The sequence below is a fragment of the Rhinopithecus bieti genome, unplaced genomic scaffold (assembly GCF_001698545.2).
Source record: "Rhinopithecus bieti isolate Rb0 unplaced genomic scaffold, ASM169854v2 scaffold_70290, whole genome shotgun sequence".
NCBI lineage: Eukaryota > Metazoa > Chordata > Mammalia > Primates > Cercopithecidae > Rhinopithecus > Rhinopithecus bieti.
The window spans coordinates 136,963-164,836 of NW_016826320.1; the positions used below are offsets into that span (position 1 = coordinate 136,963).

Sequence of the window (27,874 nt, forward strand, 5' to 3'; positions counted from 1 at the left end):
CCTCACTCCTTCAGAAAGTCTCTGTTACCGTGTCCTTCATGTTAGACTACATCATAATAGGAAGCTTTACCCTGCAGACCTTTGAAGGGGTAAGAGACGACAGCTCTGTGGTGATCTGAGCATGGAGTCAGAGAGGTCTCCTTGAGCAAAGATTCCACTTGTTAACACATCACAGCAGAATCAAATTATTCCAGATTTTACGGTTCTAAGAAGAATTTTGTTTTCTGATTTCACAGCTTAGAGAATGACTATGGTGGGCCAGGTGACAGCAATTTTATATACTATTCTAATACTCAGCAGCAAGTGGAGGTGTGGTAGAGTTCTAAAATTCTGCTCTCTGCATCTCCAAAGGAATTGCAAAGGTCATCAGGTTCCTATGTGTTTGTGGAGGGTCAAGTTACTCCCAAGCAGTGGATACTCTTCTCTTGCAGGATTCCTTAAATCCTCTCAGTGGCCCTTGAATAACTGGGTGTCAGAGATGCAGCACACCCTGGGACAGAGATGCAGTCACCTCACTGCCTGTGTTTCTGACTCCAGTTAGGCACATGTTTATGCCCCAGTTAGGAAATGAACACACATCCCACTGGCAGTACAAATAAAGGGAAGAAGGAAAGTACCGAGATGGCTAGAGGGGTGCAAGCAGAGATGGCGGTGGCCTTTACACATTTAACGCTGACAGGTAGGAGTTTCGTGTGTTCGCTCACTTGGTTTCGGTTAGTAGGAAATTACCCTTTGAATGCCATACAATATATGGCATCTTCCTCTTGTCCTTCTCTTCTACATTCCTGAATTTTTCTTTTTCATTTAGACATTTGCTCATGGAGCATTTGTGAAAATGGAAAATAACTCTGCTTGGTGGAAGCACTTCAGCCACTTCAGCCAGGTTTGGATAACTAGAGGTAGAGCAAATAACCAGTGTAATGACTCATGCAGCACAAACCAGAAGAACAATTTCTCCCTTTAAATAGGAAGAGCCCTCGTAATTGTAGTCCTAGCTGTTTGCTCCAAGGAAATCCATTTTACATTTAATTTTAAACTTTCAAAATTAAAATCTATTTAGAGGGTTTTTGGGGGGTGAGACTAAGAGGTGGTAACTGTAAGACAGAGGGCATCTAATAGACCTCCTACCATAGGCAGATTCCTGAAACAGTCCTTACCATTCCCAACCCCTAGTGTTCATGTTCTGTGTAGTCCTCTCTGGTGAATATTGACCAGACCTATGAATATGACGGTGTGTCACTCCTGTGATTAGATCACATGACATGGCAACAGTGAAGGAATCCTGCAGATAAAAGTTAGATTACAAATAAGTTAATTTTAAGTTAATCAAAAGCTGGATCATCTTGGATGAGCCTGAGTTAATCAGGTGAAACACCCTAAAGGACCTCTCTGAGAAGACAGGCTCTCCTTGCCGGTTGCATAGAGTAAGTGGCCACATTGAAGAAGGATATGGGCGGAAAGCTGCAGGTGGTCTTAGGATGTGAAAGTAAACTCTGCCAACAGCCAGGAAAAACCTAGGGCCCTCTGTCAACACCATGAGGAAATAAACTTTGTTAATTAACTGAATAAGCTTGGAAGCTGACTCCTCGCTAGTCAAGCCTTCAGATGAGACTGCAGCCCTAGCTGGCATCCTGATTGCAGCCTAGTGAAATCCTGAACAGAGGACCCAGCTAAGCAGTGCCTGGGGTCCTGACCCATGGAAATTGTGAGCTAATAAGTGTATGATGCTTAAAATTGCTAAGAATATGATAATATGTTGTACAACAATACAAGAATAACAACTCCTCTGAATACCCTATTTAACACCTTATTGAACTGTGTGTGAAGCCCAGGGTTCCCTCTGAGGTTAGCTGTCCTGCTCTTGTTGAAAAAAGAGGCTCCAGTTCTGGCATAGGTAACTTAGTTCCTGTTCCCAAAGCTGATGGTGTCAGAGGTGGGTCCCTCACCCAAGGATGGCCACTCTGCCAGTTGACCAGCAGCCACAGCAGGGGCCTAGCCTGTAGCATGTGGCACATGCAGGATAATGGTGATGTGGTAGTCAGGTCAGACTCTCCCTCTCAGGAATGTGAGTTAAGGAATGCACAGATGGGTGACCACGGATGGGGCAGCAGAAACATGTATCCTTAAAACATACCCCATTGCTTAAAATAACCCAAGGATTTCCTCACTGCCAAAAGAACCTAATTGAAATTAGGTAGAATTTAAATAGATTTATCAGGTAGGGACAACAATAAAGACCATGCTTACCCAGCATGTGGGTGCCACTGTAACTGGATTGCTCCAGCAATCCAACAGAATTAACCCCATAAACAGACTCAGAGATGCAGGAGCAGTGTGATCACAGTTGATTCATTGGAGTGATAGCACTTAAATTCTTCCTATGTGGCTAGATGCGCAGTCACTTAGAAACCAGAAAACTGGGGCAGTTATAGGCTGCTGAAGTCTCTTGGGAACCCGGTTACCCCATAGAACTGAGTTCAGGGTGCAGGTTACAGAAAATGAAGGCAGAGGACAAGATGAATGCTTTAAATGATGGAGTCATTTAAGATGTTCTTTTAATTGCAGCTGTAAGACAAAACTATGGGAACCAGTGATGTTGACTCTATCCCAATACGCCTGAGGTTCTATGAGGGCAGGTTGTGTTCCTGATATAGCCTCATCTGAACATTTGGAGGGCTTCATTCTGGTGTAAATATACATGTATTTTCTGTCAATACGCATTTTCTGAAGTCAGTGCTTTGACTTGGTCTTCGTTGAAGATTGAATTGTTTGTCTTTGTTCACAACCATGGTGAGACCCATGCAGGTCCTGAGAAGCCGCCAAGGCTCCTCTCCATTGTCTCTTCCCAAACTTGGGCATCCCAGGACATTCCTAGGAGATGCAGGCCTGGGCTGCTGTCAGGTGACGCTAAAAGACATCCTGCATCTCACAGGTTACTAGGGTTACGTGGATTTTGATTTTGAACTCAGCCTTAACACCCTGTTAGAACTCTAAAATTAAGCATGAGGATATTGGAAATGGGCACACAGGGACACATGTCAAGAATCACCATCCAACAGATGAAATGGATTGGCTTGCGAAGACTTAATTTTTACGTATTTATCAGTATAATTTTAGTTCTATCTCTGGTATCCATAAACACCTTGGCAGAACTTATAATAAATTAGAATTTACATGACAACAAATCAGATAAATTGAAACCTTCAGCCTGCCTCATTCAAAACTAACAAAATTGATGTCTCACGGTGACAGAACATGGAATTATTCCTCCAAAAAAAAATTTTATTTGGTAAATGCTCGTTATGGAGAAAACAATTTTTAAAAAACTACCGAGAATCTCATTATCCAAGTTACATCACCAGCAGAATCTGCTCTTTTAAATATTTGTTTAAAAATATTCTCATCAGACTATATTGAACACAGGAAACACTTTCAACTATATTCAGCTTGCACACTTGGATCTTACCAAAGTGAGCTCCAGAGTGGTGGAAAAAATGGATACTTTTTTTTTTTTTTTCTTTTTGAGATGGAACCTAGCTTCGTAACCCAGGCTGGAGTGCAATGGTGTATTCTTGGGCCACTGCAACCTCCATCTCCCCGGCTCAAGTGATTCTCCTACCTCAGCTTCCTGAGTAGCTGGGATTACAGGCACACGCCTCCACACCCGGCTAATTTTTATATTTTTAGTAGAGACAAGGTTTCACCATGTTTGCTAGACTGGTCTTGAACTCCGGATCTCGTGATCCGCCTGCCTCGGCCTCCTAAGTGTTAGGATTACAGGTGTGAGCCACTGCACCGGCCAGATAAGCTCTCTTTTAAGATATGCCAGCATTCTGTATGGATAATAGTTAAAAAGTGTTGGTAATGATTGTAAAATATGTTTTACCACAACAAATAATATGGGTGAAGATGGAGGAGCCATTTAATTGAAAGCTGTTAGTACCTATAAAGACCTATGTGCTCACCATCAACTAGAAAAGTCCTTTGTGAAAACACTGGCCGATTCATCATCAAATTAACCGTCAAGTGGGTCTTCTCATTACTGAATTTTCCAGGGTAAATAGCTGTTAAAAATTCCTAAGCATGTATCTACATTATATACTCCAGTAACTTGTGTTCTATGTTAGACTTGTCTCATGAAGCTTTGATGTAGAAAATGTGTTGAATGTCCCTCTGTAGAAGTAGAGATTAGACTTAGCAAAAATAAGAAAATCTGGGGCATTGAATCAAGATTATAAAAAATCCTTGTAGGTATATAATACCATCATCTCAGACAGAAACAATACTACCCTAACTGGGTTTTTGTATAAGCAGAAGGACAGCAGGTTTGGGAACAGGAGTCCACTGTGCTTCATCTCCTAGCCACTGCCATTAAACCTAAAGGAGTTATACCAAAAATTTGTATCAGGTAGGATCTATATAAAAAGAGGTAAGGAAAAACAATTTTATTTACTTATGCATTTTCTGTCCACAGACCACAATCTTTACTACCGAGGGCAATCTTCAATCAATACTAATCATGTGAAACCTGAGAGAAAGATCATCTGCTTCAGGTGGGTCCAAAGCAAAGCGAGGTGAAGAGGAAGCAGGAGGCCACGAAGAGAACAGGAAAATTCCTCCATGAAGATGAGGTTGGTTGCATCCTATTTAGAACATATTGGGAAATTGACTAATTCATAGCTTATAACTTCATATTATTTTGTGATTGGGAGACCAGGCATCAGCTACTAAAAATATTCAGAAAACATGTTTAAAAGCAAAACACATTAAAATGCAAGAACTAATGCTCCCACATTTAATTAAACAAAACAATTAGTTGTTGTTATAGCATTTTAGGTGGTTTGGCATATATTGAATTATATTCAACAGTATATTTTCATTTTAATTGGGCCTAACACAAACTCGTACTAAAGAACTAATTGTGTTCATGGAGTTCGGGATACTGAACAGCGTCAGGCAGCAGGAGAAAGCCAGGCTACTCTTTAAATTTGACTGTAAGAGCAGATGCAGTGTGGCAAAGTCTACAGAGGTATATTAGTAACCTAGGGCTGCTGCAATAAAGTATCACAATTCTGGTGGGTTTAAAGCAGCGGAGATGTATTGGCTCAAGTTCTGGATGCTGGAAGTCTGAAATCAAGGTATTGGGAGAGCCATGTTTCCTTAAGAATCTGGGTGGAATTCTTCATTCATCCTAGTTTCTACTGCCAGCTGCCCATTCTGGGTATTCCTTGGCTTGCATGTGTGCGCTCCAGTCTCTGCCTATGTTGTCACATGGCATTCTCCTGGCTTGCCTCTTTTCTCATCTCACAAGCACACCAGGCATATTGGATTAGAGGTCCACTGTACTCCAGCATAACTTCATCTCGACTTAACTAATTACATGCTCAAAGGCCCTGTTTCCAAATAAGGTCAAATGGGGTACTGAAGGGTTACGAATTTCAACATACCTTCTTTGGGAACACGGTTTAACCCATGCCACCAGGCAACTGAGTTGCTATTACTTGCAGTAATTATTCCATCAATAAATAAAAAATGCATTAAATTTTACCAAATAAGCACTCAGACTCTACAATGTACCCCCTTCAGTTGATGGGAGCCCCTTACATAAAGAAGCACACGTAATGCAAGTCCAGACTCGGTTTGGATTTATAATTTCTGGTGAGAAGGACTGAATTTGGAGTGAATGTTAAAAAAAAAAAAAAAAAATCCAACACAATTTTTCACAAGTTAATACCTGTTCCTGACACTTAGATAGTTGCAAATTGCTTAGAAACACTGAGTGAGATAATTCTTAGGAGTAGTGGCAACCGTAAATGTATTAACTTAATTTTTGGTACCCGGACGGATATCCTTGGGGTCTCTAAAGTCTTATGTATGTTGTTCAAAGGGAATGTCAAGGTCTGTTCCTCACTCAGCCTCGCTTTACTTTTTTTAGATAGGGACTTGAAAGCCTTGGACATTAGATGCTAGAAAAAAAAAAAAAAAATGAAGGGAGTTAAGAAAGTTAGAAAGAGAATTTCCCCATTTGCCGAGTTAGTTGGCCACTGTCACTCTTGCAGAAGAAACTTCTAGAGTATATAGAACATTGTTTCTTTGTCTTTTCTACAAGTTCATTTGGGAAGTCATATTGATCTCCTGACTTTAAAAATGATTCGTAGAAAGCAACCATAAAAAAGCACTCTTCTGTACTTAAAACGAGTTTGGAAGGGAAGAGCGGGAACGGGGCGGTCCCTGGTTACACTTCCTCCCTGGTGCTCAGGGCAAAGCTAAGTGAAGGTGACAGGTGTGAGTCTCAGGCCCCCAGGTACATCAGGGCATCTCTTCTTTTTTCCCTGAGGTTATTCTGACCCCTGCCCCTACCCCTTGTGCACCTCAGAACCTCTCCCACTTGGGGACCCCTCTTTCTTACTCCCTCATTCTTCCTCCTCAGTGAGATGATGTCCATTGGCAGTAGTAAACTTTTAAAAGCCAGATTCATAGGTTCACAGGATCTAACCTATACTGAAAACAGTCAAAATTGCACGTGCCAAAACTCCAAAGTCCTTACAGGTGGAATTCCATCTTTACCTGGTATCAATACCTTTCAAAAGCACTAAATGGCATGGATTTCAGGTGTTGCCCTTAGAAACTCTTCTGTTGTTGCCTTTCTCACTTGTCCGGTGGCTGGTTTTTCTCAATTGGCAGACGCCCAGCACCGCATCAAACACACACACACACAGTCACGCCTCCTTTCCCAGCTCACACCCTCTCTTGGTTCCCTTTGGTGCTTTATTTTCAGCCCCTCAGCCAAGTCCTCTCCTTCCGCTTGGCCTCTCAGCCCAGGTTCTACGTCTGCATCTCGGAAGACTGGGGATGGGACTGATAGAAACACTGCTCTGAGGTCCGGAACGGACGCGATAGTGAGCACGTGGAGATGGAGAGGGGAGATTAGAAACATTTACAGATGCATTTCCCCGTGACAGGTGCAAAACTGGCTGCTGACACCCACAGGTAAAGTGCCCATACCAATCCCCCGTGGTCCTCCATTCTGCTGTCTCCCCCAACCCCCTGCCCCACCTCACTCCCAGCCTTAGAGTCACTCATCTATTAAGAAGTTGTCTAGATGTGTATAGATTTCCTCAACTCGCCCCAATCTCTCTCCACCCAACTTCCCATGAAAAACAGCACAACTTCCAACTTTAATGGACCTGTTTCTCTCCTCACATTGCACGTTTCTTCTTAACACTGAAAGCCCTGCCTCCCCCATCCCATCTTCCTGTTTCATTTTTTCCTATTTAACATTTAATGTAACTGCTTGTTTTATTGCTTCTGCCCCCCTCCAAAATATACGCTTCCTGAGATCAGGGTGTCTGTCTATCTTGTCCATTGCTGAACCCTCTCCAGTGAATTTTGGCACAAAAACTCCAGTGTCTTCTTTTCAGGAAAGAACACCAGGAGTATCAACTGTCCAAACCAAAAACATCAGGAGTCATTCTTTTCTTTTTTTCTTTTATTTATTTTATTTATTTTTTTGAGACAGAGTCTCGCTCTGTCGCCCAGGCTGGAGTGCAGTGGCTGGAGCTCCGCTCACTGCAAGCTCCGCCTCCTGGGTTCACGCCATTCTCCTGCCTCAGCCTCCCGAGTAGCTGGGACTACAGGCGCCCACCACCATGCCAGGCTAATTTTTTGTATTTTGTAGTAGAGACGGAGTTTCACCGTATTAGCCAGGATGGCTCGATCTCCTGACCTCGTGATCCGTCCGCCTCGGCCTCCCAAAGTGCTGGGATTACAGGCGTGAGCCACCGCGCGGCCAGGAGTCATTCTTAATTGCACCCATTCTCCCACTCCTCCAAAACACCTGCTGTGTCTGTCAGTTTCTCTTCAAGAAATTAACCAACAGCAGCATTTCTCAAACTGATAGGTGTTCCATTATCACTCCTACAAGAAGACTTCTCACATGTTTTTCCTGATTGTCCCCTCACCCATGAAATTTTACTACAGATATTCTGTACTGTATATTTGCTTGTATAGTGCATGTCTATTTGAACAAAAATAAGATTTTTTGTCCCCCTAAGAAGTAATGTTTGCTTCCTTGAGGGTGACACCTGCCTATCTTCAGGCTGAGCCTGCCATGCTCACCTCCTCCTAGGCCACCTTGGTGACTGCAATAGCCTTGACCCCGGCCTATTCTCCCTCACTCAATTACAATGCAATGACGTCTAGAATGCCTGCTTATTTTATACAGTGGCAGATCCTGTAGCAATACAGTACTGTTAGTATAGAAAGAAATTTTACCCCAAATTTTACCCTCCTTCTACCCTTTTTGTTACCCTCTGATTCATTCTCCAGGATTTATAGATAGTAATCTTTGAAAACATGCCTCATATCATGTAACTTCTTTACTTTACAGAACTTTCAGTAATTATAATTCTGCTTAGATTAAAATCTGAAATTTTAAACATAGCTAGAAGACATATATTAGCTATCCCTGCCTGCATCTGTAGCCCTGAAACTCTACAGGGTTGAATGAACTCCAGGCATTGTTGGATCCCTTACTGTGGTTGCCTAGAAAACAGAGCGAAGGATTCAAGGATTCGGTGCTAATGCATTATTGGCGGTGCAATCCCAGGGCTGTGTGGTGAGGGAAAGGAATATGGAGCAGGAAAGAGCAGGGAGTGATGCTACATGATTTGTTACCAAGGTGCTCTTCCTTTATGATGAAACAGAAAGGGACATCTGCTTGGCTACATGAGGAGCCTGCCCTTGGACAGTCACCTGGAGGTGAAAATGGAAGGGGAATTCACCAGTTGCATTTTGCTCATATCCCACATCCCTCTGGGTGAGGCTTGCTTCACGGAGAGTTCATCCTCCTGCCCTTCTGGGCTGCAGCTACCAGCTCCTCCAGCACCTGCTGGAGAAGCCATATCCTACTCCCAGAAGAGTGGGATCTCATCCAAGCCCAGGTGTAGGAAGAGCGCTACAGACGCCTGACCACCAGCTCCTCAGCATCACCTGGAAGAACCTCCTGGTCCTGCGCAGGAATCTGTCAGCCACGGTGGTAGCTGAAGCACAGCATATGGCTGAGGGTTCAGGGTCAAGCAAGGCTGAAAGAACTTGCTGTTGAACTCATGACCTGACCAATCAGCAGTCCTTCTGTTGTCTGAGCTCCTTATGCTCCGCTGCGCCCCGAGTCTTAGTTCAGGTGACACCCTATTGCTTCTTCCTCAGGTAGTAAAACGAGTCCCCAACACCTCCCTCACCCTCTCTCCACAATGTCTTTCCTGAGGTTTTTGTTCTGATTTGCTTCTTCGGCTAGCAGCCAAGGTTTTCTGTTTTTGAAGTAGGAATCACAGATACATTATCCCTAAATTTTCCATGTACCTTTACTTTTGATGGAAAGATTACCCTAGAATCACATTCTTGAGTCACATTTATTTTCCTCTAACGTGTGCATGTATTGTTTTACTTGAAATCTGGTATTGAGGATTTCCCTATTTGGTTTTCCTTTCTTTCTCAAACCTTCTCACATCATTTGGCTGAATGTAGCCCCTAATTAGTCTTATTTTGTGTTTGTAAAAGAGATTTTTGGTTTTCTATTCCTTGAGATTTTCATTGTTGAGAGTGTCTGCCTTTTTTTTATTCTTGGGTGAGTATAATATGCTCAATTCACATTTTCTTTTTCTCAGAATTTTGTATAACCATGTTTCACAGATTTATACAGCTGCAGACTATCCTGAGAGCATGTGACTTTTTTTCATTTTTGGTTACTTTTTTTTCCTCCTCAATACCTAAATGTTTCTGTATTCTTGAAATTCAAAAACTTACATGGCTAGTGTTCATTTATTCTGAATTAATATTGCGCAAATACAGTGTGTTTTGAAATTTGCAGACTCAATTCTTCCTTTATTTCAGGGTAATTTTCTTCAATAGTGTCTTTGGGCACAAGTTTTTAGCTCCACAGACAGGGTTCTTTGGTTCAAAGACACCAATCACTCTGTGTGTTCTACGGTCTTGTGGGTCCTTCATATTTAAAACCTTATCTTTTATTTCTACATGTTCCACCTTAATCACTGAAAACATTTACTCTCTGTCTAAGCTTTAGGTGTGTTTTTGTTTCCATGAAGTTTCTAGTTTAATTATTACTCTTGTAGAATAGAGCATCATTTTGAGCTTCTATTTATTCCCTCATCTCTGTGAACCTCCTTTTCATCTCATTTTGTCTCTTTCATCATTTCAACTCTGGGTAGTTGATTTACATTGCTCTTCCTTTTTTTCCAAGCGAAGTAACTTTGTGGCACATGCCCTTTTGCTCCTGCTGGGATGCCTGCTATTCCATCTGCTTTTCTGTAGACTGAAGTGACAGGACAGGGATGCAGAGAAGGAAGCTCAGCTCAGGCTGCCTCTTTGTTGAAGGTCTTGAGCCTTCATCTTTTCCCACCCTTTTAGAGACAGCATCTTACTCTGCTGCCCAGGCTGGAGTACAATAGTGCAATCCTAGCTCATTGCAGCCTCAAATTCCTAGGCTCAAGCAATCCTCCCAAATCAGCCTCCAGAGTAGCTGGGTGCACCACCATACCTGCCTAATTTTAAAAATGTTTGTAGATGTGCAGTGCCACTCTGTTGCCCATGTGGGTCTCAAACTTCTAGCCTAAAATGATCCTTCTGCTTTGGCCTCCCAAAGTGCTGGGATTACAGGTATGAGCCACTGTGCCCAGATCTATTTTTTGAGATTTCTATAAATATTTCATTCCAGAAACAATCCTGCCTGCCGTCTCATAAACAAGAAGACAGTGCAATGGTAATTCCTTCTTTTCTCTTAAAACAAACGAAAATCAACGAAATCCTTTCCTTTTCCTCCCATCCCCTCCAGATAACTCATCAATCCTCCACTTCCCTTCCCTGAAAAGTTTCTAAAAGAGACGCCCTAAGCAGCTGGTTCCATCTGACTTCAGCCAGTGCTCCTCCTCCTCTCCACTTCCTCCTCTTCCCACAAACTGGCCCTGAGAGGTAGCTGTGGCTTCCATCTGCCCACCCAGTGGTCACATCTGTCCTTACCTTACCTGACCACTCAGTGGCATTGCCTGCCACCGGCCAGTCCCACATCTGGCTCATTGATTGTTTCCCTTATGGGTGCAGGGCTGGCCCCACCTGCTCAGTCCCTGCTCAGCTTCATCATCACTTCCTAGCAGAGATCAATGCTGACTAGCAAATGCAGGAGCTTGCTGGGCACCCGGGGCCACAGCCCTCTCTGCGTGTCTGCTGTGTCTGCTCGCCATCACCTCCCTGGAGTCTTACTGACTGGTCTGTTTAGTATCTGCTGTCCCCACTAGAACGTAAGGTCCAGCAGGGCAGGTGATGCCTGTGTGTTCACCAGTTTACTTCCCAGTGCTTCAGATGAACTCCATAAATAGTAAAGTTTCAGTACATAGTAGCAACTTCACGGAAAAAAACAAACAAAAAAACAAAAAAACAACTAACTGGTAAATATGTGGTAAATATGTAATTTGGAATTGAGAAGTTCTTTCAACAAAAATATATATTATTGTCAGCAACCAAAACAGTAATTGTGCTCCATGAGAAAGGACAATTATACAGAACACTGGACAAAGAATGGGGAGGGCAGACTCCACCGTGAGATGGCTCTGTCTGGGGATCTGAAGGCAGGAAAGAGAGGGACAAGTCCACAGAGCTGAGCCAGGTCCCTCAGAGCTGTCTGTGTAATAAACTGACATGGAACATGCTTTCTACACTCTAGTTTCTTTGGAAACTGAAGAGATCTAATTGTTATTTGTAATTTGAAAGTATCGCTGCCTATATTTGCTGTAAATGTTCCATTATTTATGCCCCAAAACATATTCTTTGAACAGCGCCATGCACCACCATCCACGCAAATATTTTGCTGAAGGCACTGTTTTTGAACAAATGAGAAATCACCATGACAATCCCAAGATAATATTTCACCCAGCAATGTCTTCCAACAAAGCATACCTTTGTTTTAAATTATCCAAATTCAAATGGTCTTGCCAAGAAAAGACTTATTTTATGAATATGTGAGGAATAATAGCAAAGAAACAAGCCATTGTCTTTCCAATTAAAGTTATGACCAATGTAGTGAAAATAAATTGAGATTTTCAAAGAGAGGCACAGAGGCTGAGGAAGATAAGTGAGCATCACGGGTTTTGCTGGTTGCAGAAAGAGATAGCAGACGTAAAGCTTGAAATTGAAATTGCATGTTTAGAATCTAAATCTAAAACACAAAATCAGAAGATGGTAGAAAACCCCTCAGAGGAGGGCAGAGCTCCTACCTGTGGCCAAATAGATGATGTGGACGAGCGCTTCTCTGCCCTGCACCACGTCGACGGCCACGTGGGAAAAGCGGCTATTGTCCTCCATGAAGGAGGGCACTGTGGTCACCGGCTGCACCACCTCATGCATCAGAATGAACTTCTGAGCATCCTGCAGATTTCTCTCGGTCAGGTTCACGTACAGGCCCTGGTCCACGGTGCCACACTGCAAGGGAAGACAGGCCGGGTTACTAGAGCCAGCAGCCTGGACACCCACAGCTGGCTGTGGCCATCCTAGCTGGAGAGTCACTTGGAAATCAAGCCACAATCCATGATTGAAGTATGCAAACACGTCTGCTTCTCCATTCTTCCTGCAGCCCCTATCCTTAGCATCCTTTTCATGTTAGATTTGAACTCATATCTTGGGAGTCTCCCAATATCCTCATAAATGAACTGATCAGAAGTTAAAAAAAAAATTAAAGTGGGAGTGATTGCTAACTTTAAACAGTAGATGCATAGAAACTCCTCCTTTTCTGTCGAGTCACTTGAAAGCTGCGTGGCTAAACACATACTATTATATCTGTCTAATAAATCAGGCAGCAAATTGAAAATGCAACAATCAAGACTCTCATATAGATGTATTAGTTTTTCTACTGTCGCAGGGGGTCTGTAAGCAAGACACAGATTTCAAGGTGATAGCATTAGGTCATTCTAATCTGTAAAGCAGAACAGCATTCACATGGGCTACAAAAATACTGTGCTCACCTTATTGCTTTGAGCTTGTATTTCAAATTAGAAGAAATTATTTTTAAAAGTTTAGAGTCCAGGAATATGGAAAAGAACATGGCAAATTTATAAGAAGAATGGGAAATGAGGAGGGAAGGGAAATGAGGAAGGAAAGGAGAGGAGTGGGGAGAAGAGAGTAGAAAGGAATAAAGAAGGAAGAAGGAAGGAAAGATATTTCAGATAGAACAAGCATCATGGAGATGAATCTGGGGATATACAAGGGGAAAATCAGCCCTGTACAATGCTGGGAAATAAATTCAGAGCTGTGTAGTGGGGAGGCTGGCAGGTGTTACATAAGACTGTTTCTGGCAAGGATGAGGTAAAAAGAGGGATAGAAAGGAAAGCACGGCTTTATTAGAGCCAAGTTCAGAATCAGAAAACTGCTACCAACCTTTCTCATGTCTTTCATAAACTTTAATTCCTGGTACAAATGGTGACTGATCCCAGTAGAACTTCACATAAGTAAGTTTGATGGAAAAGAATTTCCAGGCCCATGCCACCTGAAACTACTGTTCATAACATGTCATGTCTAATACGAGGTTTTATAACAGGTAAGAGGTACAAATGTGTAAGATGGAAATTGCTTTTTTAAAAGTAGACTTTTTCCTTTTTTTTGAGATGGAGTCTCGCTCTGTCGCCCAGGCTGGAGTACAGTGGCCGGATCTCAGCTCACTGCAAGCTCCGCCTCCCGGGTTCACGCTGTTCTCCTGCCTCAGCCTCCCGAGTAGCTGGGACTACAGGTGCCCGCCACCCCGCCCGGCTAGTTTTTTGTATTTTAGTAGAGACGGGGTTTCACCGTGTTAGCCAGGATGGTCTCGATCTCCTGACCTCGTGATCCGCCCACCTCGGCCTCCCAAAGTGCTGGGATTACAGGCTTGAGCCACCACACCCAGCCTGACAATATTTTTACAGCATTTGATGAAATGCTCCATATGCCATAAAATGATAGGATGGTTGTTGACAAAGAGAATCTGAGAGTTAAATGGATTTCATGCATCCAGTCCAAGGCTTAATTTAGTATCACACCCTTGCAGGGACACCCCGTGTTCCACAGGCAAAGACTGTGTGAGTTTAGGTGAGGGGCTCCGCCCTGCTGTGACCCGAGTGCTACTCTGGCTTCATAACTCTCAAGCCACACGGAATCAGGTGAGTGGTAACTCTCCTGCCACATGGTCTGAGGTGAGGTCTCGCCTCTCAGTGTCTGTCTCTTTACCTGTCTGTCCAGTGGCTAGGAAAATAATTACTCTGCTCATTTCTCAGGGCTACTGTGAGACCAGCTGAGATGATCCATGGAAAGCATTTGTAAATTAACTGAAAGTCCTTATAAATGCCAAAGAACAAGACAATGTGCCTGGCACTAAAGAGAAGCCATTCAAACTCATGGTGAATGGTGAATGGTAAATGCATTGGTCTTGGAGCAGGACAGCAATTCTATGGTCTGTTGAGTTTCAGTGACCAGAGGGAAATGAGTGTATAAACAAAGAAGGGAAGGAAACACTGAGTGAATACGCGAGCAGTTGTAATTGGGGGGTGAGGGGATGTGCTAGGAAGTCTTATATAATTACAGTATTGAACAGTAACATTTGGAGGTCAGGGACATGTCCTTACTGTCAACACATGTTTTGCAAAATGAAAAAGAGCTTTACTAGGCTTGATCTAATGTCTACACAGGTGAGTGCCAGTTCTGAGCATGACGTTATGTGTGATGGTTTACATTCCTGAAATCAGTGGTGATATCTAAAGTATAGTGGCAATGAGCTGCCTACCTTCTGGGTGAAGTTCGCACACAGGTCATGTTTTGTAAGTACAGTGTTTAAAAAAAAAAAAATTGGTAGCATGAAAACCAGGAGGCATAATATAAAAATGAGAATCTCTTGCTGTTTTTAAGGAACTCAGAGAAATTGGAGACCTAACAGGGAGTTCTCAGTGGCAGGGGTGAGGCAGGATCACTCACCATGCCTTGTCATCTTTATGTATATGTCGCCTGTATCAATCTTATTTGTGACTGCCAGAATTGCCAATAATTGGTTTTGAGGTATACTCTGCTGCTTCTTGGTTTCTTTTTGCTGGCTATAATGAATACTCCACCCAGTGCTTCTATTTCAAATAGTTGGAAGAGTATTCAGAGTTATAGAACCTATGTATTGGATTGTAAGCAACCCACCGAGCTCTCTAATACCTGAAAATTTTCAAGCCTTGCCTTTTATGCTGAACTCGCATTGTGTCTGTGTGGGGCACGGTGTGACGTCCTGGGTTCACCATGCAAGAAGAAAACAATAAAAATAGTAAAAGCACAGCCAAGCTCTCATGTGCCCTACAATCCACAACCAGTTTTCATGCCAACCTCTCTTCAAGTAATTCGTCAGTAATTCTATTTTTTAAAATGATAATAAATATTTGCACTTCTGTTTATTTACTTCTTTCTAGGACAACAAATCCATTCTTGTTCTAGCACACTAGCACATGGTAGTCAAGCCCACAATCACCTAACCTCCTGCAGGAGTGCCCAGTTTAATCAGCCCCTTCGTGCACTCACTCCCTTGCATCTTGATGCAAACATGCTGGGTGGGCCAGGGGGTGGCGGCTCACATCTGTAATCCCGGCACTTTGAGAGGCCGAGACAAGTGGATCACAAGGTCAGGAATTCAACACCAGCCTGGTCAAGATGGTGAAACCCTGTCTGTACTAAAAATACAAAAATTTGCGGGGTGTGGTGGTGGGCACCTGTAATCCCAGCTACTTGGGAGGCTGAGGCAGAGAACTGCTTGAACCCAGGAGGTGGAGGTTGCAGTGAGTTGAGATCGCACCACTGCACTCCAGCCTGGGCAACAGAGCAAGACTCTGTCTCAAAAACAAAACAAAACAAAAACCTGCTTTGCGCATAGAAGGGTCCTAATGGACAGGGTCAGATCCCTCCACTTGCTCCTCCAACAACTGCCTCCTCATCCACTTAACTACATTTGAGGGTCTATTTGTCCATTTCAACTCCATCCTTTCTGAGTGACACTAATCAAAGTTGCACAGGAAATTCTGGAGTCTGTCACAGCTCAGCTGTGCCACTGGACCTGGGTGACGTTTTACATCAGTGATTGTCACGTGTCTTACTGAGGGTCAGGGTCTGGATGACTTTGAGGACTGCAGCCTCTAAGAGGGCGGGGCTCTGAAGCACCACCTGGAGTGGTTTATACATTTTGTCTGAGAAAAATGATACTTTTTGTTGTTTTGTTACTGTTTCGAGATTTCTATATTAAATGTTGAAATATCATGCACCATCTCTCCTAACCCATTCTTCTTCCTGAATCCAAATCTAGTTCTGCTTCTCTGATTAATCAGCTACTTCTAGTATGTAAGTACTGCACAGACTTCTAAATGTCAGTAGGAAAAACAAGAATTTTAAAAATCTAACCACTTTTCATTGTTGGTTATTGCAAACATAAGGCCTCTTATACATGTCTGGGGAGGGATCCTTAGTTCAAATTGAATTCTCACTTTGTGCCAGTCTGGATGGTTTCATGAATGTCAGTGAGGATACTTTGCCAGTGTGGTTATCAAATAGAGTAAACATAAAGAAACCACTTGCTACATACTTGTATTAGGAGTTATACAAAGAACCACCATCATCTGTAACTTGAGCTCCACTGGAGTCTTAAATAATACTCAGAGAAGAGCAGCTCAGCAATGCAAGCTTCCAACACATGCCAATTTCTGCATGCCTCATTCATTATGCTACATGGACTGGCTTCCATCCCTTAATGAGAGTAAGCCCTTCAGTGTGACACTGGCATTATAAAACCAGGCACTCCTGGCCTTAGGAAATGAGATTTGCTCTGTGCTGGAAATGCATCCAGATGAACGGGCTACAAGTTATCCACTGCCTGGAGGTGGTAAGGCTCTATGAAGTTTACTAAGCCAGGCTGTTCACAATAAAGACTTTTGCAATACAAACATCAGTGTATTGAAAATACATTATAAATACAGTAAGCATTATTAATTATTTAACCTTCAGGATTCTATTATACAAAGGACTTTCTTAAAAGGAGTATTTCCTGTACATAAGAGGAGAAAATGAGACAAAATATGCATTTACACAACATGTGATACGTAGAAAGCACCAAATAAATGATTCGTTTTTGTATTTTTAGAGACAGGGTCTTGCTCTGTCACCCAGACTGGAGTGCAATGGATGGATTATAGCTCACTGATTGAACTCCTGGGCTCAAGCAATCCTCCACCTCAGATTCCCAGATAGCTAGGACTATAGGTGTGTGCCCCTAGGCCTGGTTAATTTTTTTTATTATTATTTTTGTAGAGATAGGGTCTCACTCTGTTACCTAGGCGTGGCTCGAAATCCTGGCCTCAGGAGATCCTCCTGCCTGGGCCTCACAAAGCACTGTGATTACAGGCGTGAGCCTCTGTGTCCAGCCCCTAAGAGTTGTATTTATCAAATATTTTATACAGCAAACAATGCACATTAATCAGTGTTATCAAAATTTACTCCTAAACTATATGCATGCATTTTTATCCCTCTCCCCTTTTTTTGATGGAAATATGCAATAAAGATGCATAATAGATAGATGTGTGATAAAAATGCACAGAATTTGCTCAAGGAAAGCGGCACACGGCAAGATGACATGTAAGCCAGCCATCCCATTTTTCATCCCATGCTCCTTCAAAAACGCAAAGACAACAACACACACAAAACTCCTTCAAAACCACCATAATTGAATGGTCCTTGCAAAAATCAAAGTAAAGTGTAAAATCATGGAACCTTTCCATACTCCCAGTTGTGGGAATTCCAGATACAGGACCCACTTCTACCACTGATTAGTAATAGTAACTAATGGTCATTTAGTTGGAATAGGCTAAGATTTTGCATCTGAGGATGAGGTTGGGATCCTCCCTTGGCTACTAATCAGCTGTGCGGCCCTGGCCAGGTGATCTGCCCCAGGCCCAGTGTCCTACTCTGCACATGGAGAAGGCATTACCCACCACAGCACTGCCGCCAGTGTGTAAGCTGATCTGTCTGAAGCATCTAGAACAGGGTCTGGGACTTGCTGGTGCTAAAAATGACAGCCATGATAATGATGATGATGATCTTAAGAAAGCTGTCAGAAGGCCGTCCAGGGAAGCCTGCTGCTATGGACCCAATGTCTATAAACCACCCAAATTCCTACTCTCCAGTGTGGCTGTATATGCAGATGGGGTCTTAATGGTAGTAAATGAGGGTAAGCGAGGTTATAAGGGTGGGGCCCTGGCCCAGTGGAGCTGGTGCCCTTGCAAAACAGGAAGAGATACCCCAAAGGTGTCTCTCTCTCCACCATATGAGAACACAGCAAGATGTCCACCTGTAAGCCAGGAAGATAGAGCCCACACCTGAAAATGACCTGGTTCGTGCTTTTGTCTTGAAGGTCTCCTTTCTAAAACTGTAAGAAAATACATGTGTCTTTTTTAAGCTACCCAGTCAGTGGTGTTTTGTTACAGCAGTCCAAGCTGACTAATACACCTGCCAGCTCACCAAACATGAGTAAATTGCTTTATCTCTTTAGGTCCCAGCTTCTTCTGAACACCAGGAGATGGATGACTCACAAAGCCTTGGAAGCTTGAACCTCCTACAGTTTTGTGATAACAGATGAAGGGCCTCCACCTCCTTTTCTTTCCTCAGCTGCCTGCATCACATTCTGTCCTTCCCAACAGGGAATCCCGCCACATTTGCCAATTAGTGCTCTAATCCTGTTTGTGTGTCTCCACTGCTCTGTGCCCTGAACCCCATTCATTAGAATGTCATTCATTAGGGATCAGAGATTCTGAGGACACATTGCCCAGCATCATTAGTACTAATTGAAGCCTGGATTCCTAACCTGCTGCAGAATGCTGGCCTTTTTCCGCCCAGTCTCAGGCATCACAGCTGACAAAAGGCCCTTTTTGGGTCCAGGCGCCACAGTTCACAAAAGGCCTCGGTCTATTGACATTAGCCAGCAGAGTGTGGGGCTGTCCGTGAGGGGCCAGGGAGACAGCTGCATGGTGCATGCACCGCGGTTTAAATTACCTTTGCCTGTCTACACAAGGCTTCTGCATTCTTCATGGCGGATGTCGACAGTGCCCCTTTGCCCCCTGAAAATTACCTGGAAGTTGGGGTTTGGGTTCGGATAAGGTAGCCAGGCCGAGCGCGAGTTCTCTTGGTACTTGAAGGGCCCGGCGAAGGCCTGTGCGATGGCGCTCAGGTTGAAGATGCACACAGCTGAGGCCGCGATGCTGTTCCTGGGAGCCGAGGGAGAGAGAGGAGAAGGCAATCAGAGAGCTCAGCAGCACCTGCTGACCTCCCCTCTGGAGTAGGCAGCAGCTGTGACCCGGAACAGCTTCCAGAGGTCTCAAGGCCACAGTCTCTTAAACATCCCAAAAGGATGAAGTCAGAGTGTGAATGGGACTCCCCTGTGGAGGAACAAACATCTTGGTCTAGAAGCCAGGCTAGTTAGCATTTACCACACTCGTAATTCTGTCAGCCAGGATTAATTCACTCAGCTGCAACAGAGGCCAGAGGGATTCTGAAGAGCTACCTGCTTCACCTTTCAAATTCTGGAAGAAAAAGACTTTCTTCTCCAGCAGATGGCATCTTTCATCAGCCTCAAGCAGTTCCCTTCCTGACCTAGCTGGTCACTTTGCCCAGCAGCAGGGCAAGCTGTTGTGTGTGTGTGTGTCTGTGTGTGTGTATTTTAACCTAGATATTTGTCTTGTCATCCTTTAAAAAAAAAAATCAACTCAAAGTATTTTATGAAAAGTGACTGTCTGACTCTTCATATTTTCTTTTAATTTAAAATAGATTTTAAATTCAAAGGGTCAAAGAGAAAAATCTGACATAGCACTGACATATGAAATCCTGAAGTTGTAATTTAGAATTCAGGCTCTGAAAGTAAGTCATAAATGGGAGCCCTCAGAAGGTCAGTGCCCTCTGACTAAGTATGGAAACAGCAACATTATTTGGTTAAGTAAATTCACATTTTGAACTCAGTCTGGGTTCTTGAAGGGGAAGTGGAGATAAAAGGAGAAAGCTTACATATATTTTCTCTTGCTCTGAGACAATACCACATGCACTTCTCATCCATTTTTTTTTTTCCTGCATCAAAGGAAAGGTCAAACAAACTCCAAAACTGAAATACCTACCTTCTATTTGTTTGATTTGATAAATACTGAATAGGAGCTAGGCACTATTCCAAGGACTTTACTAATTCCCATTCATTTAATCCTCATAAGGTGAAGGAAATTCACAGGTAAGGAAAACCAGGCACAGTGAGGACAAGACCCTTCCCCAGTGTCAGCCAGCTACTAAATGAGGAAATTGGACTTGAACCCCAGGCTGGCTCCAAATGTCAGGATTTCCAATCCTTTGCAATATCTCTGGGTGAAGTAGACAGGATCAGGATTCTACTTCAGCAGAGCAGACAGTAAACACATCCTTATGGAAAGGTAGGGCCTTGAGGATATTGAGCGCCTTCTGCATTTTCTCTAGAAGTCCAGCACCAAGGACAAGGCCCAGCATGATGCATACAGGACCCGGTGCTGGAAAGTAAAAGAGTGAACACCAGCTATGGGTTTGTTCAGTTTGCTATTTTTTTTTTTTTTTCTTCATTATCCCTAGAAAGAATGGGAGAAGTTAAAACACAAGGACAGGGAAGACACTGGCCTTTGAACACGTGAGTACACTTTAATAAGGAAAAGAAAACAAGTATGCTGGGGTAAGAATGGCTAGACACACGACATCCCATCCAGACGTGCCTTGGGCCAGGTGCAGAGGTAGGCAAAGCGAGGATATTATGAATAATAACAGTATCTCCTTGAGCCCCCTGCTAAGCACTTGATAGGGATCATCTAATTTCTCACACAGAACCTATAGATCCTGGGAAGACCCTGACTTACAGATCAGAAAACAGTAGCACAGAGAGGTTGCTTAGCCCAAGTCATAGGCTTCAGAGAAATGAAGCAGGATTTGTACCTGCTTTGCATGGAGCCCCAGAGTGCCAGGCGGCTTCCAGGTAAAGGAAGAACCTAATCTTCTTCCTGCTGGCATATGTTTCTCTGTTCACTACAACCACCAGGACTGAATGGGCTGACCTGGGCTCTGGTGTCACCCAGAGACTCCCCTGGATGTCCCAGTAGTTGCCAGTGTCAGCATCCTTTAATAGTGTTGTGGGAACACTTCCTCCTGTCCCCTGTGCCATCCCCTGGTGAGCACAATTGCTATAGTAGACCCCATGCCTGCCTCTCTATCCTTTCACTTGCTGTGCTCTGGGGGCAAAGGGTGAGCCTGTGTGACTCCAGTGTGCTCCTCCCTCTGCCCTGCCCCCTCTTCCTAGGATGGGATTGTCTACAGGAAGTAATTATTCACTCACTTCTACAGGGTCTTCAGACCTGTGGGCAGGCGAGGGCAGGCCAGGTCTAGATCATGACCTTGAGAATGAGTTGGCTTAAAGCTGGAATCAGTATGAACAAGCTCACTTGGATGACATACCTGTAGCCACCTGTTGCAACCTGGCTTCTATCAGCAATCAAGGTAAAAATTTAGAAGAGCAATAAAAAAACCTACCCCCCACAGGAACTTTACTATCTGTATATCCATATCTATACATAGTAATACTTTACTACAATCTCTACACTATAAACAACTATAATGGTGAGCACCATTTTTAGATATCTAGGAAAAAAGCCAAATCTTTAGAGACTCCACTGTAGCAGCACACCATTTCCTTCAGTCCAACCCATACTCAAGTGATTGAGAAAACTACACAGTCATGCTAGGGACAGAAGGAGTCAGAACGGTTATCTTTTCCCTGTTACTCTAGAGCTGAGAAACCTTGATGAATGTACAGAGGCAAAGCAATATTCTAAGCCCTGAAGCTCAGCCCAGTATTAAACAGCTTTCTAATTCATAATATCTCTGATCCTCATTTTCTTTCCATTTGAAGCAAACGTTGTCTGAGACACGAAAAGGAGGTGGGAAATATTGTGACATTTGAAATGGGCATATTAGAAATGCATTCCCAAGACCTAACACAAATTAGTATTCCAAGGAGAAAGGGGAGAGGTGATGCTTCTATCTCTAAAAATACAGATTCTGTACATTGGGTGACTTCTGACATGATGGGAATTTGCAACACTAAACAAATAGTCCAGAATAGTCTGAAATTTATTTTTGCAACTATCTAAATTGACCATATACCATCTTGGAATGTTTCAGGCATGGTACTTTTATAACTTCTGAAATTGGTGTTTTGTTTTGTTTTGTTTTGCCCAGAGCCAGGGGAATGAGGAGCTAAGTAAACCAGACTCTCCTTGTGCATAAAACTGATGTCAACTGAGCAAATGCACACTTACCTTGTGCGACCTACATTAGTTTTTAAACAAGGTTTTGGAAAGAAAATCAACTTCAGAAACTGTAGATTGATTTTTTAAAAGAAACTTATCAAAGAGAAGAAATAACCTCTGGGTTGAAGACCAGATTTACGAAAACAAATATGGTCATGGGGAGTAAAGGGTATGTGTGAAGCCATCCAAACTAGCCTTACTTTTCTAACCTCATGTCAGAAAGAAGACTCTTCATGGGGGGTAAAAGCTGTTACTAAGCAAATATTAACACCCAAGTTAAGCAGTTGAGAGACCAGGAAGAGAAGGTTAATGAGGAAATAAGCTGCAGGTAAAGTGACGTTTTAGCAAGGCCACTCGTGGGCAGGCATCTGATGCCCAAGAGATGAAAAAGTAAATTAAAACACTTAGGAAGCAGAGAGGACATCCTAGGGTGACCAGCTGTCCTGGTTCACCCAGGAATAAGAGGTGTCCTTAGTTACAGGGCTGTCATCAGTGCTAAAACCAGGATAATCTCAGGCAATTCAGGACTTTTGGTCATCCTACCTCATTTATCAGCACTTCCAACCCAACTAGATTTGGATCCTTTACTTTGGATACAAATATTTGGCTTTTGCTTAAAGTGTTAAGTCACAAGACGAGAGATTTCAAATCAGAACCCATAGTGTAGGATCAGCAGCACCACAGCCAATGTGTAGGAAAAGTGATGCTCAGAGTCTCAATGTGATCCTTGGTTCCTGGGTTTGGCATGTGCTCCTGTTGAGTCTTACACAGCATATCAGCTAAGGATGGGAAATAACTTTGGGGACATGTGATAGTCCACTAGACTAAGAATGAAGGAGATCAGAAAACTTCATAGGCTTAAGCCAGCCCAAATATTGTTCATTCTAAAGTTAGGAGTATCTCCCTGTCCCACCCCCAAATAAAACATACTATAATTTTATAAAAATATTTTAAAAGTATAATTGACATAAAATGCAGCTATGGAAAATGTGCCTTTCAAATATGAGCAAGGTTTAAGCAAGAATCATGTTATCTCAAAGATTTCAGATTCTCCAGACAACACTATTTTCATTATACACAAATGCATGACTTGCATATAGAAAAAAATATATGTATAATATGTACCAGTATTTCAAAAAGTGTCCAGAACACAATGGCAAATCAGGAAGGAGCAATTTATAGTAGAATAATTTAATGTCACTATATCCTAAAGATTGACACAAACTTTCTTGATTTGGAGTATTTTTCCTAATACCAGTCTCACAAATCACGTATCTTTGTCTAAAGGTAGTTCATTGAAAAGTCCTTTTTTTTTTTTTTTTTTTGTCTGTTTAGCCCAGTAAAATAAGAAAGATTTTCTTTAAAGCAAATTTAAAACCTCAGAGGTCAAAGAACAAAAGACTTATTCAGAATGAGTGAGAGAGAGGGGAGAAAAATTATTTCAAGTTACATACACATTGGTGGTAAAGATGCCATAGATCAAATCCAGCTCAGGCAGGAAGAAAGTACTCTGCAATTCGTTGTAGTAAAATGGGACTTCCCCAGGACGGGAGCAGTTCAGGCGAGCCTTCATGAATGTGGTCCAGGTGTCTTCCAGCAGGAAGCGCCCACCAATATCATTCTTGCACACCCGGGCAGCTCTGGAGAACACTGTTTTCCCACAGTCATGCTCTACTGCATTTTCTCGGAAAAAGAAGTAGGTAAAATTTCCGATGTCATAAGATGACACAAAGTTTGGCTCTGGAAAAAACAGAAAAGAGGGAAAATATCTCAACATTCGTGTCATTCCCTTTTGGTCTTGCCTGCTCAGTACTTTATCCAAAGAGACATGGTTTTGTTTAGATAACACCTGGTTCCTATAGGGCAACTGGGAGGCCCTGTGAGCAGCTTCATGATCTACACTGTTGGGAAACTCAGTGTCATACACAGATTCTACATAATGGGAAGGCACTAGTATGAGTGCACACTCAAGTATCCTGAGCTAAATTAGGGCTCAAGTTAATGTGACGTTAATACCATCAAACATTGGCAGCAAATATTTGCAGTACATTTTAGAGCAATATGTATTACTTTATTTGCAAATTCTTACATAACCTTCAGAAAGAGAGGGAGAAAATAGGATTAAAAAGATGAAATGTGACTCAGAATATAGCAGTCTACAATCCTATTTGTGTGCAAGACAACAAAATTATTTGACTTAACTTATATACATTCCTGTGACTTTGACATAAGGTATGTGCTTTTACTAAGGACTTTAAAACTGTTTTCATTGCTGGGAACGAAAATAAAGACTAAAACTGCAAGGTGTTTCTGGAATTAGCTTTAGCAATTTCTGTTACTATGGTGACCATGGAACGGTGAAAAACAACTCTGATTTTCTGATTTCTGGGTTGCTTGGTAATACATTTAGAGAAGGGAAGAGTATTGGGATGGAGACACTGCTTTGTAGTTTTCTGGTCTCACAATTAGCTTTAAAATGGGGATAAAGAAATGAGAAAATTATGACAAAGCCTTTACTTAATCACCAAGCTCATTAGGACTTTAGGAAACATACATTATCAACTGAATTTTACATAAAGCATTTGAAGTTTTAGCTTCCTAACCTCCAGTTTGAAACCAGTGATAACAGAGATAGTACACGTTGAGACACACATGCTCCCTAATATTTGCTTTTAAAAATCTAATCACAAGGTTTTATTCTTCCCTATTTCTAAATGCTATTCATTCAATCAGCAAGTATCTTAATTTTATGGTGCAAACCAGGATAAATATAGCAGTAACCTTTGGTGTCCAAAATTAATGGAAAGATACAGACAACAAGTATATTCACAAAGGCACATTTTCAGGGACAATTAGTTTGTTGGGGCAATTCAATTGGCCTTGCACTTTTCCAGATACAATTGCATTGCAATAATAACATGCTACTGGCAGGACAACTAAAATATGTGTGGCTGCAAGATAAGCCATTAATGTTAAGAGTAAGACACATAAACGGAATCATCTAAGGTCTGAAATGCAGAAGTTGACTTCAGACATTGACAAAGGGTTGGCATTGACTACTCTGTTATTCTGTCCAGGAAAACTATTGTAAATTTTCAATCAATACCTATATTTGATATTTTCACAAAATGTTTTAATTTAATCCAACTTTACATTTTTAAAATGTAACAAATATTCTAAATGGTTTATGTATGATACTTTTCCCTTCAGTACAATACATTGTTAAGTCATTGAAGTATATCAAGTAATATACTGAGGTGATTTTAATTTATAAACTGTCAAACATATTCTTAAGTCACTATTGCTTTCACCCTAAATGACTATTAAAAAAAAAAACTTGAATTGCATAACATTGTAAAAGATGGAGGTTAGATATCTTTACTATAATAGTACACTTTAATATCCTGGAGAGATGCTCACAAAAACAGCAGATTACACATCTGTCATTTGTGTTTTGGGAACATAAAGAAAATACTGGGGGCGGGCGGGGGGCAGTTAAGTTTGTGTTCACTGTAAGTCTCCAAAAAAGAATTACTTGATAAAGCAGGCCCCAAAAGCAAAGATATGAAACAATTTCAAAACCATGTGTAAAGAAAATAATCACTGGCATGTCTAATTCTAAAGAAGAGGCTAAATTATTTTGGAATGGGTCCTGTACCCTGGCTAAACTAAACTAGAGTTTGGGAATTGTACTAAAACAAGCAAAAACAACAAAAACAGCAACAAGAAACCCTACCTAAAGTGGGGAAAACAAAGAGAGAAGGCGTAAGAGTCCAAAGGTGTCTAGCCTGGGACTTAGGTTACCAGCACACATACAGGAGGCTTGAGGCAGAGTCCACCAAGATTTATCAAATATACTCACTACTACCCACTTCTGCTATTAACTTGGGGACAAATGGCATGAAAACCACATAGTAAATAGCTCCAGTTTCTCAGAAGTCCTGAGCCAAAAAATAAGAAGATACAAAGGAAGAAAGATCTTTTATGGTTTCCAGCTGAAGGCTGAGTTTATAATAAAACAGCTAATATCTGTAGAATGTTAATTCTTGCACCAAGATCTGTGCTTGGTGCTTTATATTCCCATTGAACTCACAAGAATCACAGAGCTAGGTGCTGTGCTATTCTTCCCATTTCATAGATGAGGACACTAAAGCCCAGAGATTTAATAACTTGTCTAAATTCACGTAACTAGCAATGGCAGAGGGGGATGGAAAGTCCTGAATCCATTAGACCAGGGGTCACCAACCCCCAGGACATGGACCAGTACCAGTCCACGGTTTGTTAGGAGCCAGGCCACACAGCAGGAGGTGAGCAGCAGGCAAATGAATGTTACCTCCTGAGCTCTGCCTCCTGTCAGATCAGTGACAGCATTAAATTCTCATAGGAGCGGGAACCCTGCTGTGAACTGTGTATGTGAGGGATCTAAGTTATACACGTCTTATGGGAATCTAATGCCTAATGATCTGACGCAGAACAGTTTCATCCCTAAACCATCCCCTCTATCCACCCCCAGTTGATGGAAAACTTATCTTTCATGAAACTGGTTCCAAAAACTTGGTGCCAAAAAGTTTAGAGACCACTGCATTACACTATACTGAAAAAAAAAATAAACAGTGGTTGCAAAAACAAAACAATCAATTAAATGCTAGCAATATTCAACAGGATTTGACTTTCTGCTTTAGAAAAACAATGGTAAGCTCTTGGCTGGACAGTCATCTTTACACAGCGAGTGGTAAGCAGGTTTACCTAGGAACAGTCTGAGGGGGGTTTCAGAACCAACTAGAGAGGCAATAAATGATGAGATGAAACTTTAAACCACAGCTATCACGGATGTCAGGAATGACACAGAAAGAAGAAAAAGTGGGAGGAAGAAGAAACAATTTAAGGACTTATTAAACAAGAACATTGTTGGAAAGTGTTTGACCCAACTCCAAAGGGTGTTTCAAGGAGGGCCCACCACAGCCTCAGACAGCCAGTAAATGACTCTCGGGAGGTCATTCCATACCCTGTGTCTGTTCCAGCAAACCACATCCGCTTTTGCAGATAAGGACAAAACTGAGTAATGGTAGGCAGATTGATGCACAGTTTCCTCTTTCCACAGAGAGCCTCCACCATGTCTCCAAACTACCCTGAATCAATGTTATAAGATCACAATGTGCATTTTAGATAGAAATGTTCAAATGCAGGTTTTCCTTTTGGTTTGCAAAAACAAGAGAAGAATTTGTATTCCAAGTGTAGTGAGTGCTGTTTGCTAATTCACCATGCAGTGCAGGTCGTGCTGGTCAGGGAGTGAGACTGCATTTGGTAACACATCCTGTGGGCCTACACTGGTCCTTCAGGATGAGGGTGGACCCCTGACTGTGTGACCTGCCATTAACTAGGGAAACACAGTTTCTTGAAAAGTAGAGTCTCTTGAAATTCGGCGAGCATCCTGTTCCTTTTTCAAAGACAATAAAAAAGTGGGAATA

General features: G+C 42.3%; 1 protein-coding gene across 1 annotated transcript in view; it reads right to left on the minus strand.

The window, feature by feature from the left end:
• Positions 1 to 27,874, minus strand: part of SEMA5A (semaphorin 5A) — a gene marked incomplete at its 3' end in the record, with an annotated part of 517,268 nt that overhangs the window by 136,862 nt on the left and 352,532 nt on the right. Inside the window, exons 9-11 of the mRNA XM_017863400.1 lie at positions 23,861 to 24,146; positions 19,172 to 19,307; positions 12,285 to 12,489 (exon numbers count right to left, since the gene is read on the minus strand). Coding sequence (XP_017718889.1) covers positions 12,285 to 12,489; positions 19,172 to 19,307; positions 23,861 to 24,146 — 627 coding nt within the window. The remainder of the gene's footprint in view (positions 1 to 12,284; positions 12,490 to 19,171; positions 19,308 to 23,860; positions 24,147 to 27,874) is intronic.